The sequence below is a fragment of the Patiria miniata genome, unplaced genomic scaffold (genome assembly GCF_015706575.1).
Source record: "Patiria miniata isolate m_02_andy unplaced genomic scaffold, ASM1570657v1 HiC_scaffold_1, whole genome shotgun sequence".
Classification (NCBI taxonomy): domain Eukaryota; kingdom Metazoa; phylum Echinodermata; class Asteroidea; order Valvatida; family Asterinidae; genus Patiria; species Patiria miniata.
In genome coordinates, this window is record NW_024037047.1 from 28,850,327 (window position 1) to 28,868,959 (window position 18,633).

Here is an 18,633-nt window from a genome sequence, read left to right on the forward strand (position 1 = left end):
ATCTTTTGAACGTTTTTCCAATTTTGAAATGTTAAATTGTATTGAAATATTATTAAAATTGCTATGAGATTTTCTCTTTAGGCATGTTAACTATAACTTCATATTACTAACAAAATATTTCGGAGTCATATATTAAGCGAGCTCCAAAATCTATGACGTCAGGCCGAAATTTCAGCGAGAATTTACGAGTTTGTGTGAGACTTTAGTGGAAGACCGCACATGTTGATGACGTTGTTAAATAGTACACACACGTGCAGTTCGCAGCCATTCGATGTTACACGTGTGGTGTGCACTGTGTATGATTTTGTAGGGCATGAGTTGACACTGAGGTTTCTAAACCTGCTATAAATATGGGTAAAAAGTCGAAGACTGGAAAACAAAGGAAGGATCGGTATTACCACCTAGCTAAAGAAACAGGTCAGTTCAGTTTAGGGCTCCGATCCTAACATGCCTAACGAATTTCAACAATGTGTCATTTTTTGCACGTCACATTGGTGGGGGGGGGGGGGGGGGGGGGGTTGAATGAACATGGTGGAGGCGGAATGATTCCGGGGGGGGGGGGGATGAGGGAAGAGGTTGGGAAAGAATGTTGCAACCTGACGCTGCTTTTTTCTTCATATATCTTGATGAAGGTCAGTCATTGCAAAAATGATGATAAGACATGAATCTGGAACTGAGAATATTTCCAATTTTGTTATGAAATACTTACAAAATTTTCTCGACTCTCCATAGACTTTGTACACAACCTATTAACCGCTGAAGTGGCGTCCGGATACAACGTGTATATTCTTTCCACTATTCATGTCAAGCAAACGCATAGCCTAATTGATAGCGCGCCCGCCTCGTTAACGACACGAATGACGCTGCTCAAATTCAAGTCAGGCCCAGCTGACATATGTTTTTGGAACTTTAATTTCATGCTTTTGCTTTCATTGTTTTAAATCAAATCCTACGTTTAATTGCAGAGTGTTTCATCTTAGTTTTCTGATTTGATTTTCATTCCAATCCTGAACTAATAGTAATACAGGAAATTAAAGTAACACTGATCGTTCTCACTTTTCTGATCCTTGCAGGTTATCGAGCCAGATCAGCCTTCAAGTTGATCCAGCTGAACCGCAAATTCCAATTCCTTCAAAAGTCTCGGGTCGTCATAGATTTGTGCGCTGCTCCAGGAGGATGGTAAGGGAAGAAAATCATGCTTTGGTTTATAAATGAAAATAGAGCTGTAACACCATTGAAATATCAAATTATATTCAGAATCTACATTGTCAATGTATTGATCAATCTACATTGTCAATTTATTGAATGATTTTTTGATTGTGGAATATATGCAGTTTTGACCAAAAAAACTTTATTTTGCTGCAAAACAGAATAAAATTATTTAAGTTTATGTATCTGAATAATTATGTACTGAGCACATTACAAGTGTTTCAATTTTTTTTGCATAATTTCTTTTTTTCTCCTTTAGGCTGCAAGTTGCTGCCAAGAACATGCCCATTTCCAGCCTCATTGTGGGCGTGGATTTGTTTCCCATCCGCCCCATCCCACACGTCACAACCATCGTGGCCGACATCACTACAGAAAAGTGCAGAACGGTAATGTAGAGTGGTCTGAATCTGTAGTGTGGTCCTCACAAGGCCTCTGACATCCTCACAAGGCCTCAGAAGTCCCCATGGGCCCTCAAAATCCCACAAGGCCTCAGAGGTCCTCACAAGGCCTCGAAAGTCCCCACAAGCCCTCAAAGTCCTCACAAGGGCTCGGAGGTCCTCACAATACCTCAGAAGTCCCCACAAGACCCCACAGTTCCTCACAATGCCTCAAAAGGTCTCGCAATGTCTCAAAAGTCCTCACAAGGCCTCATATGTCCACACAAGGCATCAGAAGCCACCAAAGTCCTCACAAGTTCACAAGTCCTCGTCATCCATTACAAGTCCTCATATGTCCATCAGAAGTTCTCCAGTCTCAAGTCAAGTCACAAGCTGTCCAAATGAACTGTGACAAAAGCATGCCTTTGTAATTGTGCATCCTTTTTAACTTGTGACTTGACTTGTGAAAGGACTTGTTACAATGTAGTAATATCACTTGTGATGGAACCATGATGGACTCAACTACAACACTAGATTGAACACAGTGGAGTAGGATAATCCCTAGCCATCCCTGATCCTACAAAATCTACCAGGAGCTTTATGGGATCTTGTAGGATTCAGAAAGGTAGAAGCCTTCAAAGCCTGCACAGGAAAAAATGCCTTTAGGAATTATACTTGTGTTTTTGCATTCCCATAATTGTGATTATTTTTATTTTGTTTAGGCTCTAAGAAAAGAACTTCAGACATGGAAAGCTGACTGCGTGCTTCATGACGGTGCCCCAAATGTCGGAACTAGCTGGGTCCTTGACGCCTTTACACAAGGTAAGGTATTATCAAATATAGGCCCTGTGCACCAACAAGAGACGTTGTTGTTCACCACCTTCAAGAGCCCCGTGGATGGGACACACCAGTGCGCTTACTATACCGGCAGTTTGTGACTGTTTATGTAACTCGATACAGCTTTGCTTTGACTGTGGGTAATTGATAAGCCAGCTGTGCCCACAACTAGCCTGCTTTATATGTACACAGTCTGTTGACCCAGTTTGACTAGTCACAGTGCTTGCTTGACGTATAGCTGACTGCTGGTGACTAGCCTGTGTTAAAAGTATAGATGGGGAAGTGAATGGAAATTTGACTGTCTGTGACTGTTTAAATAGCAGGAGCGTTAATAATAAAATGTGGTAAACACATTTTAGAGCCCCAAGGCCGGTACACATATTAAGTTTTATTATTTATATCAGGTTTCCAGTTGTAAATATAAATCAGCGTATTGTATGCTTTCGTAAAAAGCACCCAGATGACTACAATATTATGTCAATATGTCAAAATTATTGATACAGCAGTCATCCAGGCATTTTCACTGGTTTCCGCACAATCCAGAGCGTAGAAAGTCACAGTCAACAGAGCATAGCGCATGGCACGCGGACACAGCACCCAGCGCTAGCAGGGTATACACGCACTGTTGTCAACAGCCACAGCTACCTTCGAGCGGCGGGATTATTCAACAAAATTTGAGAAATAAAGGCTGTATCCTGAAATATATTTCTTGCGGATCAACCGAGTCAGTCTTATACCTATAATAATAAAAATGTTGGATGGCTTTTTTTAGGGGGGGGGAGATACAAGAATATATTGCACTCTCTATAACAATATTTTTTGTTATAGCCCATGCAATACCCCTCAAAGCCATCCAATATTATATAATTATCCCTTGTGTCCTCTCACCCTCCCCACCCACAGCCCAGCTGACTCTCTCAGCCATCAAGCTGGCCTCGGACTTCCTAGCCAAGGGCGGCTGGTTCATCAGCAAGCTCTTTCGATCCAAGGACTACCAGCCCATCATGTGGGTCCTGAACCAGCTCTTCAAGAAGGTCCACGCCACCAAACCCCAGGCCTCCCGTAGCGAGTCGGCCGAGATCTTCGTGGTCTGCCAGGGCTACGCAGCGCCGGACAAAATCGGTGAGCAGGCTTCCGTCCTAACTCTGCCTCAAGACCGTACTCAGATATAGGGTCAGGGAACAGCCAACACATTGTTGTCATCATGACTTTAAATGCTGGATTAGATAATTGAAATAAGTTGGCCTTGTGATCAAGAGAGATTCTAGTCTAGGGGCTAGACGTTGTTGTCGTTTGATACGCGATAGCCAGCCGCCGCAAAAACCCACCGCCGCGAGAGGGCGCTATCACGACCAACCAATATCAACCATGAACCTGTCAGGAACAACGTCTAGGGAATATCGGTTGGGTAATGCACGCGCACCTGTTTGGCCTAATATATGCAGCGCGCATTCCAAATATTTCATGACAGTTCCGAACTAAATTCTTAAATTTCTTCCAGTAGTATAAAAGATGCAGCTAGACTTTTGTGCAACTTGACTGGTCAGCTCTTTTGAGGTGTGTAGTGTGCGTGGGACTGAAAATGGACTGTAATTGCTTGCAGAAGTAGCGCATGTGCACTAGTTTCCCCCATTTTTCGGGGGGAGATTTCACGAATTTCCCTAGACGTTGTTCCTGACGGGTTAGTGGGTGATATTGGTTAGTCGTGATAACGCCCTCTTGCGGCAGCGGGTTATCGCGTATCAAACCATAACAACATCCAGCCCCTAGACTAGAGATATTCTAGATGTTTATTGGACATCCTGTGGGATTTTTTAAACCCCATACAATTTCAGCCAACAAGACACCCTTTTTTTCAATTCATGCCAAATTTCAACACTAAATCTCAAATCTGCTTAACCCCGACACAGATCCAAAGTTCTTCGACCCCCGGGCCATCTTCACCGAGGTTGCCATGGAGACCAAGAAGAAGTACGCCATCCTAGCAGACCCGAACAAGCCAAGGAAGGCCAAAGCGGAAGGCTACGAAGAGGGCGACTACTTGCAGCACACGGTGGTCAAAGCGTCGGATTTCATCGCCACTGACACTCCGGTTGAGTTGCTGAACAGTGCCAGTGAGGTAAGAATGTTAAGAGCTGGATGGAATTAGAACAGACCCGAAAGAATTGATTTGAAAACTTTGTTGGAGTGTAAACAGTGGGTCACTCTGACTGAGAAGCTTAGCACCAAATTTGCCCTGAGCACAAAAAAGTGCACAGAAAAGGATCCTAGCTAAAAGGACATGAGTTGTTTAGGGTGTCTAAAAAAATTGTAGTAGTCAATCCATAGATATTAAAAATACTAGCACTCTCTTTTTGCAAAACCTTTTATCCTTTTGCAAAACCTTTATTGGTGGAGTGCTGTGGTCCAATGTTACGGTGTTTGACTCATGTGCTGTGGTACACAGGTTCGAATCCTGACGGGGAACATGGGGCTTGCGTGCTTGGGCAAGGCACTTTACTACGATTGCCTCTCTCCACCCAGACGTAGTAAATGGGTACCTGGTAGGAAGAAATTCCCTCAATGCTTGAGCGCCGTAATGGCAGCCGTGCTAAAGCCAGGGTAATAATAAGAGCGCCAGGAGCGTCACTTCGTGATGGACATGAGCGCTATACAAGAAGCCAATATTTTTATTATTATTATCTATAGAGTCTGAAGGTGTAGTAAATACTGTATACACAATCGTCTTTATCCCATCTCATTTGGACATCCCAGTCCAGAGATACAGCTAATTAAATGAAAGGACTTGAATTCCAAGTTGGGCCACTTGGTATCTAATGAAAGGCATTCACATACATGTACAAAGAAGGTGAAGAAAGTGGCCCAAATAGATTTTGACAGTCTTTACAAGCTTTGCCGTAACTTTTAAACAAAAAGTCCAAATCACACAGAACAAAAATCCTGTCAGGGGTAAAGAAACTCTACATCTCATGGTAAATGACAAAAGTAGTGCTGTCAACCTGGTGGTCTTGGTCAAACATTAAAAAAAAATGCCCACGGTGACCTCTTCATCTGACCTGCAGCTATGGGGTCAAAGGTCAAAATAAGGTGTACACAGTATGCGTTGGCCCATAGCTTCCGAGATCCGATCGAGCTTGTTGAACAATGAAATAAATTCCACTCCTCCTTCTCCCTTCTTAGCTGGTCATTGACGACCCGTCCATCGCCAATCACCACCTGACCACCCAGGAGCTCCGGCACTGCTGCAAGGACATCAAGGTGCTCGGCAGGAAAGAGATCCGCATGCTGCTGAACTGGCAGAAGAAACTGGCCAAGGAAGCTGAGAATCGGGCGGAAGCCGAGAGGAAGGCAGCCGAGGAGGCGGCGGGGAAGGGAGAGGCGAAAGATGGGTAAGTCTCAGTGAAGTCTTGGTCTGAGACTGGATGAGGATTTTGTTCCCCTAATGCAGCCAGTCCCGATTCCTGGCAAGCGGTTATCCCTAACCCTGGTAAATGCAACAGAAAGCAACAAAGGTAAAACGTTGCATACTGTTGCATTTAGCAGGCAACTCAAGTCCCTGTGCTTTGTTGCATCTTTCTGCATTTAGCAGGGTAAATGCTCATAGTGCCAAGGTGATACAACAGAATCCATTGTTGCATCTTGTTGCATTTAGCACGGTTAACTGCTCATAGTGCGAAGGCCATGCAACGGAATCCACTGTTGCATTTGGTTGCATCTAGCAGGGTAACTGCTTGGTGCCAAGGCTGGTATGCACTGTTGAAAATAAAGCTCAAGTTAAAAAAAAGTGGCCATTTACAGAGAAATGGTCAAAAACTAGTTTGTCCACACATAACTCTATGGCAGTCATGTAGACCTGATTTACCTAATTGCAGTTCTTTGTGCATGCAGTGCTTTTGCGATGACCATATCTGATAGACTCGATATTTCTTTATTTAGGCTTTATGTTCAGCGCCGTTTTCACCATATCATGAAGATGTTGTTGTTTAGGAATATCTTGAAACAACTTTAACACGTCCCCCCAGTTCCAAGAAATCTGCGTCCGAAAAAATTTAAATGTTTTTTTGGACCATCCTGTTGTGGACAGACTTGTAGACATGTACTAGTCAACTTGCAGTCCATAATTTGTTTATTGATAGACTGTAGAAATCGTTTCAAAGAATATTTCATTGCTTTGTCCTTTGCAGAGAGGCTGACGATGAGGCCGATAGTGAAGATGAACTGGAAGAGATCAACAAGCAGCTGGAGGAAGCCAAGGAGGAGGAGAAGACCGCCCTCAAGAGGTGAGAAATGGCTAGGTCAAAGGTTATTACAAACTAAGGTCTTTCAAAATAATGCCGTGTCCGAATAATATGGCTACGGCCAGAAATAACATGCGCACCTATGGAGGCCACTGGCTAGCGGCTGCAGCCGCTTCCCAAAGACTTGTGTGTTATTTCTGGCCGTAGCCATTCGGACACGGCCATATGCTCAGTCAAGCCAATAAGCATGACAGCACATGAATAATTTGCAGTTACTTCCAACAAAAAAATATCCAGTCTTTATAATTTCAAAGTCATCTCAATGTGGAGGCTTTAATTGTCAAGTAATTTGAAGTTCTTCTCCCAGTTGATTGTTGTAAGATTTTTGTCTCCAAAGGTTTTCTTGAATGAGTAAGGCCCAGTATCAATAATTAAGGGATGCATGCACATCATTATTGCCCTTGCTCATCCAGCCTGTAAACCATTGTGGCAAACTCATGGCAAAGTGTCTTGCCCAAGAACACAAGCATCTCAACCCCGTAGGCTGGACTCAAACCCATTATCCAAAGAATAATCTGAAAGATGTTCATTTCAAATCACTTGACCACTGAGCCACGCCTATTTTGTGGAGAAACATAAGCCATTTCTCGTAGTGTAACTTATTCATTTGATCTTTCTGTTTTCCCGTTTCCAGAAAACGGAAAGACCAGCTGAAGATGCGCAAGAAGTTGCGGGAGCGTTTGCAGAAAGCCATGGCTATGACCACAGGACAAAACGATACCGCAGAAACAGTGTCACTGTTTGCACTACAGAACATGAAAAACAAACAGGTAATGAGGAAACTGACAGTAAAATGGCTAGTATGTCTCTGCACAGCTCAATTTCTTAGTGGTTGATGGCAAGTCATTACTATTTTGATTTGGTGTGTGCAGATATTGACGAGAAACAATATGCTGCAGTTTTGAGCAGCATACTGTGTGCAGGCTTTGAAGCATTCCTAGTTTTCCTACTTTTTCCTAGTTTTTTTTGTGTCGCCTAAACAAAGATTTGTTAGACACTAACCAGTCCTAAATTCTATAGGACCGTAGACCCGTACTTACCATAGCTACTTGTAGGGTACTCATACAAAGGGACATTTAGGGAACAATGCTACCCCACTACTCACCCTTAAAAACTCACCCAAAAGTGAAATTCTAACGTAAAGGGATAACAGGACAACAATGCAAGTATCCCAGGACTCCCATCTGCTGGGATGCCCATAGACCCGTATCCCGTATGTTAAAGTTTTTTTAAAATGTATAACTTCTACATGCCTTCATGGATTTTGACGAAACTTGGATGCAGTGACCCTTAGGTGGGAAGACACAATTCTTCATCGGGTTACTGAGGTCAAAGGTCATGTAGGGGTCATTAAAGGTCATTGTTCAAATATGCTTCAAATGTTTAATTGTCTACAGAATTTGATGGATTTTTATGTAACTCGGATGGATTGATCCTTGGGTGATCATACTCTACCTTTAATCCACGGAGTGCATTAAAAATCCAAGAAATGACAAAGATACTTCCGGTAAAGCCTTTAGGAAAATGACAACTGTTGTGATTTGTTAACAGCAACTTCAAGCCATCAGCCAGGACGAGTCTGAGATAGTAGACAAGGCTGCCCAGGAGCAAGAGGACCACGACTCGGAGATAGAGGCCCTGATGAACGAAGCCTCCAGCGATAGTGACAGCGACCTGCCTAGTGAGTTGGACTCGGATGAGGCCGAGATACTGATGGAGGAGAGACTGGCTAAGCGGAGGAAGAAAGGAGGCGGGAGTGATGATGACGATGATGATGAGAATTCAGATGTGTGAGTGTCTCTCCTTTGTTACACGCTAGCCCAGCTCCCTTGGCTTTTTTGTGTAGAAATCTTCCTGAATGGTCCACAATTTTCCACCATGCAGTAAACCATGCAGAAAACCGAGGGGTCAAGTTTCGGGTAAAAATCTACTAAACTGTAGGGCAAGAGCCTCTGCAACAATTTTTTTCCAGATCAGAAGTATTTCATGTGACTGGTGCTAAAATAAGAACTCTCAATTGCAGTTTGACTTGAAACATGGTGCGTATTTATTTAGAAGTACCCTGAAAGGGACTTACCGATTTTAACGAGAAAGTCCTTGCCCAAGTGAAGATAGGACTGCTACCAAATACCCTGTTAAATTATTCTGCCAAATGGTATCATTTGGAAGAAAACAATCATTGAAGGTGGTTTGAGAAAATTTGCCTGCAGGCACATATTTTTTACATGCATAAGCAACGAGACCCCAAAAATTGAGCATACGTTTTCTATGTTTTTCTCAAACAATAATTGTCCACTGAGCTGAAATAAATTAGTTGTTATGCACCTTTTGTAAGATCTTTGAGCATTTTTTGCTTCAAACTAATAATCTTGTGAACCTTGACAGGCACTACAAGTGCTTCACCTTCATTGTTATAAATGACAATAAGCATTACATCACATGGATAAAACTAGACTTGGTCAAATGGTTGTATGGAGCAATCGTTGGCCCATGTTCAGACAGCATTTTGATTTTTAACCGATTGGGGGAACCAGCATTGGGTCCTTTCACCAAAACAGTGTCATACACGCTGTAAGTCCAACTGGAAAGAGTTTTTATCCTTTAGGCATATATAAATTAAATTCCATTCTTTTTTGTAGTGATTTTGGAGATGACGATGAGGAAGAGAAAAGAAATCCTCTAATGGTGGACCTGGACACGGCAGACCAAAACACCAGATCACAACGACGCACCGACATGTGGTTCAATAAGGTAAATATGGAAAACAAACACAAAATTTATCCCATTTTATTATTGGGTTTTGCGCTTCACCAACGTTTTTTATAACATTGGGTACTGCTCTCAAACTTTCTGCTATTACAAAAATATCATTATCCCTATTCTTCCTAGATACATAGATTTTTGCAAGATTGAGGAGGGTACTGCTCAGGCACTATTACACAACACAGGAACTTGATGGAACTTAAAAGTTTAAAGTAAAGAGTGTGCCATTGCTTTCCTGAATAGCGGCAGATTTTGGAGGATTCGGGTTTCTTCGACCATGATTTTAGGGGGAATTTTGCCTAGTGGTTGGGGTTTGTGACTCATGATCAGAGGGTCAGGGGTTCGAATCCAGCTGTTGGCCATATGTTTGTGTTGTTTGGCAAGTTCCACATGCCTCTCTCCACCCAGGAGTATAAATGGGTACCGGTGTAGCTTGAATTTAGGTTTTATGAAACACTGACTCGGTAGTGGTATTGCGCATGCTCATGCATAGGTAAATAGGAGAGGGACCGGTCACGTAGGAGGGTTTAACCAATAAAATGAAAAGGAGTCCGATTTTCACAGGAGTCCGATTTCATATCACACCGGCATTAGCTGGGGAGTAACCTGTGTTGGACTGGCATCCCATCCAGGGGGAATAGACATATTTTCAGTCATTTCATGCCACTGAAACCAGAGATAAACACGGGCATGATGGGCCACATTGGCTCATGACAGACTTCACTTTGCTTTTTAATCATGATTTACCTCAATTGTTATACTTTCTCTTCTTTCCATCAGCCGATCTTCTCCGGCCTCGAGGCCGACGAGGACGAGGATTTTGAGATTTCCCAGATGACTGACAACTATCGGCAGCAGGGAGGCTCCATCATTGGTGAGACTGCATTCACATCCTAAAGTATCTATCAGCAACAATCATACCTTTTATCTTGCCAGTAGGCTGCAGAACATGCTCAAGGTTTATACTCATAAATCCAGTGGGAGAGTGTTAAAAACCCATATACTTGGAAAGTTACCTTAAAAAAAAAATACATGGTGTCCCCCCAAAAACAAGCCATCAAAGCCCCCTCCTCTTCACAGTTTTTTTTTTAAAATGCATCGCAAATATCGATACATATTCAGAGAGTATATTTCATAAGCTTTTAAACGTCGAAAAAATCTTTCCAATTGGGTACATTTTTATTGAATTATTGCCAATTGAAAAACTTTTTCATGTTGTCCATGGTGACTGATATTTTACTGTCGCAATAAGAACACTTGTCGAAATTTGTATCCTTGAAAGAGGCTACCAAGTAGAGGGCAGAGACAGAGCAGCACAGTAAGCATCTAAGAAGTTAATCAAACAGTCCTTTTTTTTTTACCAAAAAGAGGAATTAATTTGTTGTAAAATTGCAGAGAGATCAAACAAAGACAGTGAAGACGAGTCAGACGAAGAAGCCAGCGATTCCCCTCGGACGAAATCTTCCAATTCAAAGAGCGTCCGATTTGACACCAGCATCACCAGCATCACGGACCAAGGCCAGCAGGAGAGAGAAGACCTCCCCTCCGATAGCAGCGGGGACTCGGACGCGGAGACGCCGAACGGTATCCATGGCAACGGGATGCTGGACAGCGACGATAGCGACAGCGATTACGACGACGAAGTCATGATCCGGGAGATGATGGACACGAAGGGAGCAGATCAGGGTCCAGACAAGACGAAAAAGACGGCCAAGAAAAACGCCAAAGACAAGAAGAGCGGGTTTGAGGTCGCCCCAACTGAAGACAAAGGTTGGTGTTAGCAGTAGATGGAAAATGTTCTAGTTGCTTCATTGACCACTTCACGCCGGGAATATTTTGACAAGAACTGAACGGGGCGCGGGATTACTTTTCACTCGACCTCAAGCCAGGCGGATTGAAGCCATCACCCTTGGGCAGCACACTCATATTTCCGGCCTTGTTCGCTGGGGGTCGCTGACAGATATTTCCAGCCTCACTACCTGTGTGATTTTTATCCATCTCCGTTCCGAATACCGCAAAACCTTTGCATGTATACACGTCATCCGGCGCGAACTAGTTAAGTTGGAAATTGTGTAAATTTGGAATTTTTCTGCATTAATAAAAGGAGCTGGCAACAAACAGGGCGACGTTTAGAAAATTATTTGGGTGAAGCATAAAAGGGAAAAAAAACACAACTATAATTCCCATCTGTCTAAATGCAACATTTAATAACTAATTAAATTGAAAATTTAATTATAATTTAAAGAGAGCCGTATTGGTAAATTAGCTTCTGAGATTTTCTTTCTTCTTTTTTTTACTTTGAACCTGAGATTTGTGGCCAGTTCTAAAATTCTTTTTTTCATTCTTGTTTGCTATATTTATCTTTGTTTCATGTCATCATTTTGGTAATTCTGAATATATGTTGTGTCTGTCTGATTTGTATTTCTCATCATTTCACTCAGTTTTTCTTTAATTAGTTATCATTTAAAGGCATTTTTATACAAGCTTCGGCTTCCAGAATATGCCTCCATGTATGTAGCAGCAATTCTATATTTCCTTATATTGTTATTTCTAGTATATATTTCAATTTTCCTGTACAGAATGGAAATAAATGTGAGCTGAACTAAACTTGTCTTAGTTTCAAAGCCAGATAAAAATGCTCGATCTCTTTTGTCAACAGATACTATTTTATAATGTCACCACTGAATAAGTCAATTTCTTTTCTTTTCAAAGTCAGGACACCAAAGAAATGCAAAAAAATAGTACGTTGCACACGTTGAAGATCCTGTACATGGTGCCCGGATGTGCTGTATTCTCGTAGTTCTACCAGATTTTTTAAGTCAACTTACACGTGATATTCACTCAATCAGCCTAACAACCAAACTTTTCCTGTCTCCCTCATTAGCTTCTTACGTTGAGTACCTGGACCCTGAAGGCCTAGCCATGGGGACCCTGATGGCCACGTCCATGAAGAAACGACGCGAGATCATTGAGCACGCTTACAACCGTTACTCCTACGGGGAGGAGTCCCTTCCGGCGTGGTTCACAGAAGAGGAGGTTAAGCACACAAGGAAACAGGCACCTGTTACCAAGGTAAGCATGGATTAGCTGCTGAAAAAAAATTGGTCAATTTCTGTGAAGATTACTGTTTGAAATTTTCATCATTTTGTGTAGGCCTGTTATGTTCATTGTGTGCTGTTACAAGTCCACAAGTCTTTTTAAAAAAAATTTGAAAGTGAGGCTTGGAATGCACAACCTCATTCCCATGGGTACGAGATCTTGCTGCGCCATGTTGTTTCCCATCATGCCTTGCGCGATCTCAACCCCTGGAATTGTGTAATTTAAGTGTGTCAAAATATGGCACATTATAATTAGGGCCAAGTTCGCGCAAGGACTATAGTTGACCAATGGTTAACTAACGTTTGCCCGAACTCTGTCTAGTCAACGGTGGTTGACTAGGCTAGTCGACTATTTGGAACCAACCTACTGGGGTTGGTTGCTTCGCTGGTAACCAATAGCTGCGCGCATCCATAACGCTAGCAGAGAGCCAGGATCCAGAAGTTTTGCGATGACATTTTGACCAGCGTTTGACTAGAGACGTTCGCACGTTGCTATCAGTGCGCAGGCGTAAGGTACGTCACAAATCAACCACTAGTCGACTAATGGTCCTTGCCCGAACTTGGCCTAGGCTGCAGTTTATCCGTTTTACGTGCCGACGCCATCTTTAAAATGTTTAAAGTTGTGATTTTGAAGAATCAATCATTTCAAACATAAGGTTTGGACGTTGCGTTATTTAGCAAAGATTTGTATTAAATTACGTACCCCTTTCATCCCTTTACAACCGAAGATACAGGGGTTTTTTTTAGCGAAAAACGAGGCTGCCATAATCCATATCGTACAGGCCGCGTGAGTTTTGAATAACAAATACTTTTCGTACGTGACGTGATGTAAAGCACGCGTGCGCATTATGGGTGCGCCCGGTGTGCAATCTTCGAAATGTGCGCGCAGTACGCTCTGAATAGCCAGTCAGCATCGTTTACGTGTACATCACGGCCAGGGGTTAGTGAAGGGACGCGCATGCGCCCATGGAAAAAGACTGTGGAACGCACTCCAGTCATAAATAGTCAGGCACCATCCCATGCAACAGTTTACAATTTATATCATACATTCAGGGAACACGATCGAAAATGACTTCCTCGTGAATAAGGTCTATAGATATTCCAGGACAGAAATCGATTTGAATGAAATAACTGTTGTAACACTGAGTATATTACCCTCCGTTTATTTTGAGTTTCTCCGTCATTGCTTTATCAGGAAATGGTCGCCGAGTATCGGGCCCGACTCAGGGAAGTCAACGCGCGGCCGATCAAGAAGATAGCCGAAGCCAAGGCCCGCAAGCGACAACGATCCATGAAGAAAATGGAGAAACTACGCAAGAAAGCCGAGGCCATTAGCGACACGGTGGATACCTCAGAGAAGGAAAAACTGAACCAGATTAAACAGTGAGTGCTAAACTGCTATTTACCAGATTTTCTTAGTAAGAAAAAGTCAGCTGTGAACCAGTCGCGAGCAGCATACAACACATGGCATTTTGGCTGGTATTCTGTTGTTAGTAATCTGCTTTAAGCATATTGGTTATCTTTAATGGTTTTGCCCCCTGTTGGGGGGAGGAAAATTATACTCTACAATTATACTCTAAAGCCAGGCCTTAAAACAAACGTTTTCATTTAGGGGAGTGTTATTTGTGGTTTTGTTGTTGTTCGTCTTGTTTTTTTCCCCGTAGTTTGCAAACAAACCTAGTAGAATTTTATTTATTTTTATAGAGGGTGTCTGGCATCAAATATTTTTATCTATTTTCTTTATTGATTTGAATTTCACTATTCAGTTTCGATTTTGAAAACCGGATATTCAAAATTTGTGTGTGACACAGGCTAAAGAAAACAACTGGAACATTCCCTAAATTCCTCCGTGGTCTCTGATTCTAACTGCATTCACTTGATAGTGGTCTTCTTGGTATATAAATAGCCTGCCCATTCGACTTATCAGAGAGTTCACATCCATTTTTTCAACATTACAGCTCTGGAGTGTTTTTGTAAAGGCCCAGTGGTCATTGAATCCTGCAAACTATACCCAGTCATTGGGAGGGCATTGCATGAGACACCTCACTCCTCACATTTTGTTGGCATGACTGTGAGCTGGATGGGAACTTCCGGTGAAATTGGATGACCGTTATTCGGTTTGAAAAAAAAATTGGTTAAAAATATCTTCAGCATGGATCAGCTCTTCCACGCGAGATTTTGAAATGGCTCTTCTGGTACACTGTATGCTTAGTAAGAGCCTGTTAAAAAAAACCTGTGTGCTTGCGTGGGACTCGAACCCACAACCTCCTGCTTAACAAGTACAGAACTCCTTATAAAAGTAACGTCTCTTTTTTTTCTCCCCCCCCCCCTTTTTTTTTTTAGGCTGTACAAAAAGGTCAACAAGAAGAAACCCAAGGAGGTCACTTACGTCGTCTCGAGGAAAGCACAGGCTGCCAAACGTGTGAAGCGCCCTCGCGGGGTGAAGGGGCCGTACAAGGTGGTGGACAAACGAATGAAGAAAGACGTCAGAGCCATGAAGCGGGTGGAGGAAAAACGGAAAAAGGGAAAGAGGAGATGAAGACATTCCAAGGACTGAATAAAAAAAATTAGAAAAAAATAAAGACTGTTTTCAACCTTTCTTGTTCTGCTTATTTTGTGCATGGTTGGGCTTCAGTGCCAAATCTCATTGAGCCGCTATAAAGCAGAAAATATTACATACATTGTATGTACCTGCTTAGCCAAAATTGGTAGAGAACCAGGTAATAGGGAATACCGGTATATGTCATATTTTTGAATATGTTAACCTGGTTGTGCTGAGTAATTATATTGGCCCAAGTTCTCTGAGACACGTATAAAGACTAAATAGGGTGGAGTCATTTTGGGGGGGGGGGGGTGATATTTAAAATGTAATGCAGCAGATTGGTTGAAATGTTCAGCTGAAGTGATTCTACACAAAAAAAAATTGAGGAAACAGAAATTCTACTGTGCAAGAATTGCCAAAAATGTGTTGTAATTTTTATGCAAGAATTAGACCAACCCGGACATGCTATCAATTTTCTATCACAAAGGCCCCCTTTAAAGGCAAAAGCATTGTGCTAGCTATTGCTCAGATAATCTGTCAAAGTTGCAGTTGCTTTATACGATAGCAGGCACAATGGTTTTGCCATTGAAAGGGACCTCGTGAGTGCATGTACAGTGGTCACGTGCCCGGACTCGTCTATTCAAGAAAGGCAACTTTCTATAACTTACTAAACCATGTACATGTACCATTCAATGTACATATATACAAATTGTGTGTACGACATTCAATTCAACTAATAAAAAGCAGATACTGATCAACCTTATTAAATTGTACATGTGAAGTATTTTGAGTGAAGGAATATGTGGTCCAACCAGTAAACAGCATAAACTGTTAAGTATTTGTCTTCTTTTTATAGACAAATTAAAGACTATAAGACTAACAAACAGAAATGAAACTTGATATGTATACAAACAATTTTATTAAAAATGTGCGCTCTCTTTTAAAATCAATTATATTTTAATTCTCATAAACATTTTATATACAAATATATTGCTCATATGAACACTCCTTCAAACCCATTCTGCCATTCATATTCCCACTCTCCTGGGTTTATTTTCTAGATTTTGGACCAAGTTTATCCAAATTTATCGTTTGTCGTCAACCGTCGTTTTGAATCCAGCTAAAAAAAAGACAAGACCCAAGAACCTACCGGTTTTCTCTCTTAAATGATACAAAAACCAATTTGATTTTCGTGGAAATATGTTGATTCGTATATATTTCCAAGCCCAAATTTGCTCTATAATAATCATAACGTAAAATCAATTTCCCCAACAAAACAGAGTATACATGTGTGCATTAATTTTAAAATTGACAAACTTTTTTTAATACATACACAAAATTTGAGCAGGTTTAACACAATTCATAACACTCTCTCAAAAATCAAAGTTGCGAATGAGAAAGTTTCTCGGTATTTAGCACGCTTTTAAAATATATTTCAATATCTATACCGAATAAAACTTTTATATTGCATACTTTAATTGTGGCAATGATAAAGTGAAAAGAGACAAATTGGAAGAGCATTAGCATCATTAATTGTATACAGCAATATATGTTTTCTTAACAGTTCTTTCATAAAAATTCTAAAAATATGTTAATCTTTAAAATTGTGGCACTAAACATATATAATTTGGTTTTCAGTCAAAAGATTTACTTGCATTCTTAATTATTCAGCACAATGTACTGCACAATTTACATCAACATTCAACAATCTAAAGTCTAAAAAATTAATGAACAATTATGTATTTCATATTTTTTTTCTCAAATATTCCAAATTAAAGTCTGTGTATATATGTGAAATATAGCACTGCATAAAGAAATATCAAGATTACTTAATTAGCACAATACATGTTGGGTAAAATAATTTCCAATATCTAGTTGAAGAGAAAATAAGCAGCTTATTGCGTGCACCTTACAGTTAAAATTATTTGATTCTTTGGGTGTTTTTTTTTTTAATGGAATGTCTGGTTTAAACATAATTTGGTCCATCTTCGATAATTTCTTTGCAGTCTTTCCACGGTACATGCAACAAAGATAGATAGTCAGTATTCTGTAACACTTTATACCACAGAATCAATATGATTTTTTCCCACGACGGTGTGAAACACGCCGTGGGCTTCAGCTGCTTATGTTGGTTGGTGGGTGGGTGGGTGGTCGGGTTGTTTGGTGGACAGTTTACTCGGCCATATATTGTATTCATACAACTCAAGTATTACAGCTTTGCAAGTATTGCAGCTTTGCATTCAAAAACCGGTTTTGCAAACACCAAGCGCATGTGTCCAATTCGCATACTTTTTGCATATCAGATCACGCCCCATTCCTTTTCATTTTCTGTACTCTCGAGGTACTGGTATGGCCCGGGTGCACGGACGGTGCCGTATAGTCGTCTTCACACGTAACCCGGCTTCGCTGCTATACCCGGCCGCTGTGGGTGGTACCACTTGGTACTTGTTTTCTTTTACTCTAGATAATAGGTATATTCCAAATCTCCTTAAGAAATTACACGAATTACAGGTGATTAAGAAATCGCATGAATTACAGGTCAAAGCTTTGCCATCATGTGTCTGCATTCTAAGACATGTACGGGGTGAGTCAGAATTATCTGGACCCAAGTTCACCATATTTTTTTTGGTGGCAAATAGAGTATATTGAGGAAAAAACTGAGCATTTCATATGAATGGTTATTACCTTGTCTTTCACAAGGGCGGATCCAGGGGGGGGCCAAAGGGGGCCATGGCCCCCCCCCCCCAAAACGAAACCAATTTTTTTTTTTTTTTTTATGTGACATCGCAATAAAGGCAGGCAATGAGTACACCACCATCTTTTCCTCAAAAAAAATTGGTTAAAGTGGTCAGAAATTGCCTCAGATCGCACCACAGAGCATCTAGAATCCAAAAATTTTTCGGGGCCCTAGCAGGCCCCGAACCCCACGCCGTAATTTTTTAGACCCACTTTTTGGGGGGACCAAAATTTTTTTGGGCCCCCCCCACAATTGTATTCTGGATCCGCCCTTGGTCTTTTACAGGAATTTTGAATTTTTCAAATTAGTGGCTGTGGTGAGGAGTTATGGCATTTTCATTGAAGTGGCTCATTTTCCAGTCTGCACACGGAATTGGTTTTGCCTTTTTTAAAATGTGTCAATAACTTCAAGTGAGTCAGTCACCATGACCAGGTTTTTATTTGTTATTACACTGCTTTACATCAGTATGCAATTTCAATAAATTTGTTGAACCATGGAACCGTGGTCAGAGTGTTTTTTTAGCGTGTGTTCTTTGCTAGCACTTTTCTTCAAAATGGTACAATGGATATACATGAAACTTTTACAAAACATGTCCAAAATACCAGCCTATAACATCTCTCATTTGCACTTGTTTGAAAATTGAGACATATTTTTCATATTTTCTTTAATTTGGGTCTGGATCATTCTGACTCACCCTGTACTGTAAAAAAACAACAGAATTGCTGGTACATATGTACGTGACTGTCCACTGCACGCTTATCACACTTTGCAC

General features: G+C 41.3%; 1 protein-coding gene across 1 annotated transcript; it reads left to right on the forward strand.

Annotated features, from left to right (window-relative positions):
- Positions 1-191: 191 nt before the first annotated feature.
- Positions 192-15,885, forward strand: LOC119727991 (pre-rRNA 2'-O-ribose RNA methyltransferase FTSJ3-like). The gene is made up of 16 exons (XM_038200074.1): positions 192-417; positions 1,074-1,179; positions 1,469-1,595; positions 2,309-2,408; positions 3,327-3,545; positions 4,334-4,542; positions 5,604-5,812; positions 6,608-6,703; positions 7,356-7,491; positions 8,273-8,511; positions 9,361-9,472; positions 10,265-10,358; positions 10,880-11,254; positions 12,369-12,556; positions 13,778-13,965; positions 14,926-15,885. Exons 1-16 carry the CDS (start codon positions 351-353, stop codon positions 15,119-15,121), a joined length of 2,661 nt encoding a protein of 886 aa, XP_038056002.1. The 5' UTR covers positions 192-350; the 3' UTR covers positions 15,122-15,885.
- Positions 15,886-18,633: the final 2,748 nt, after the last annotated feature.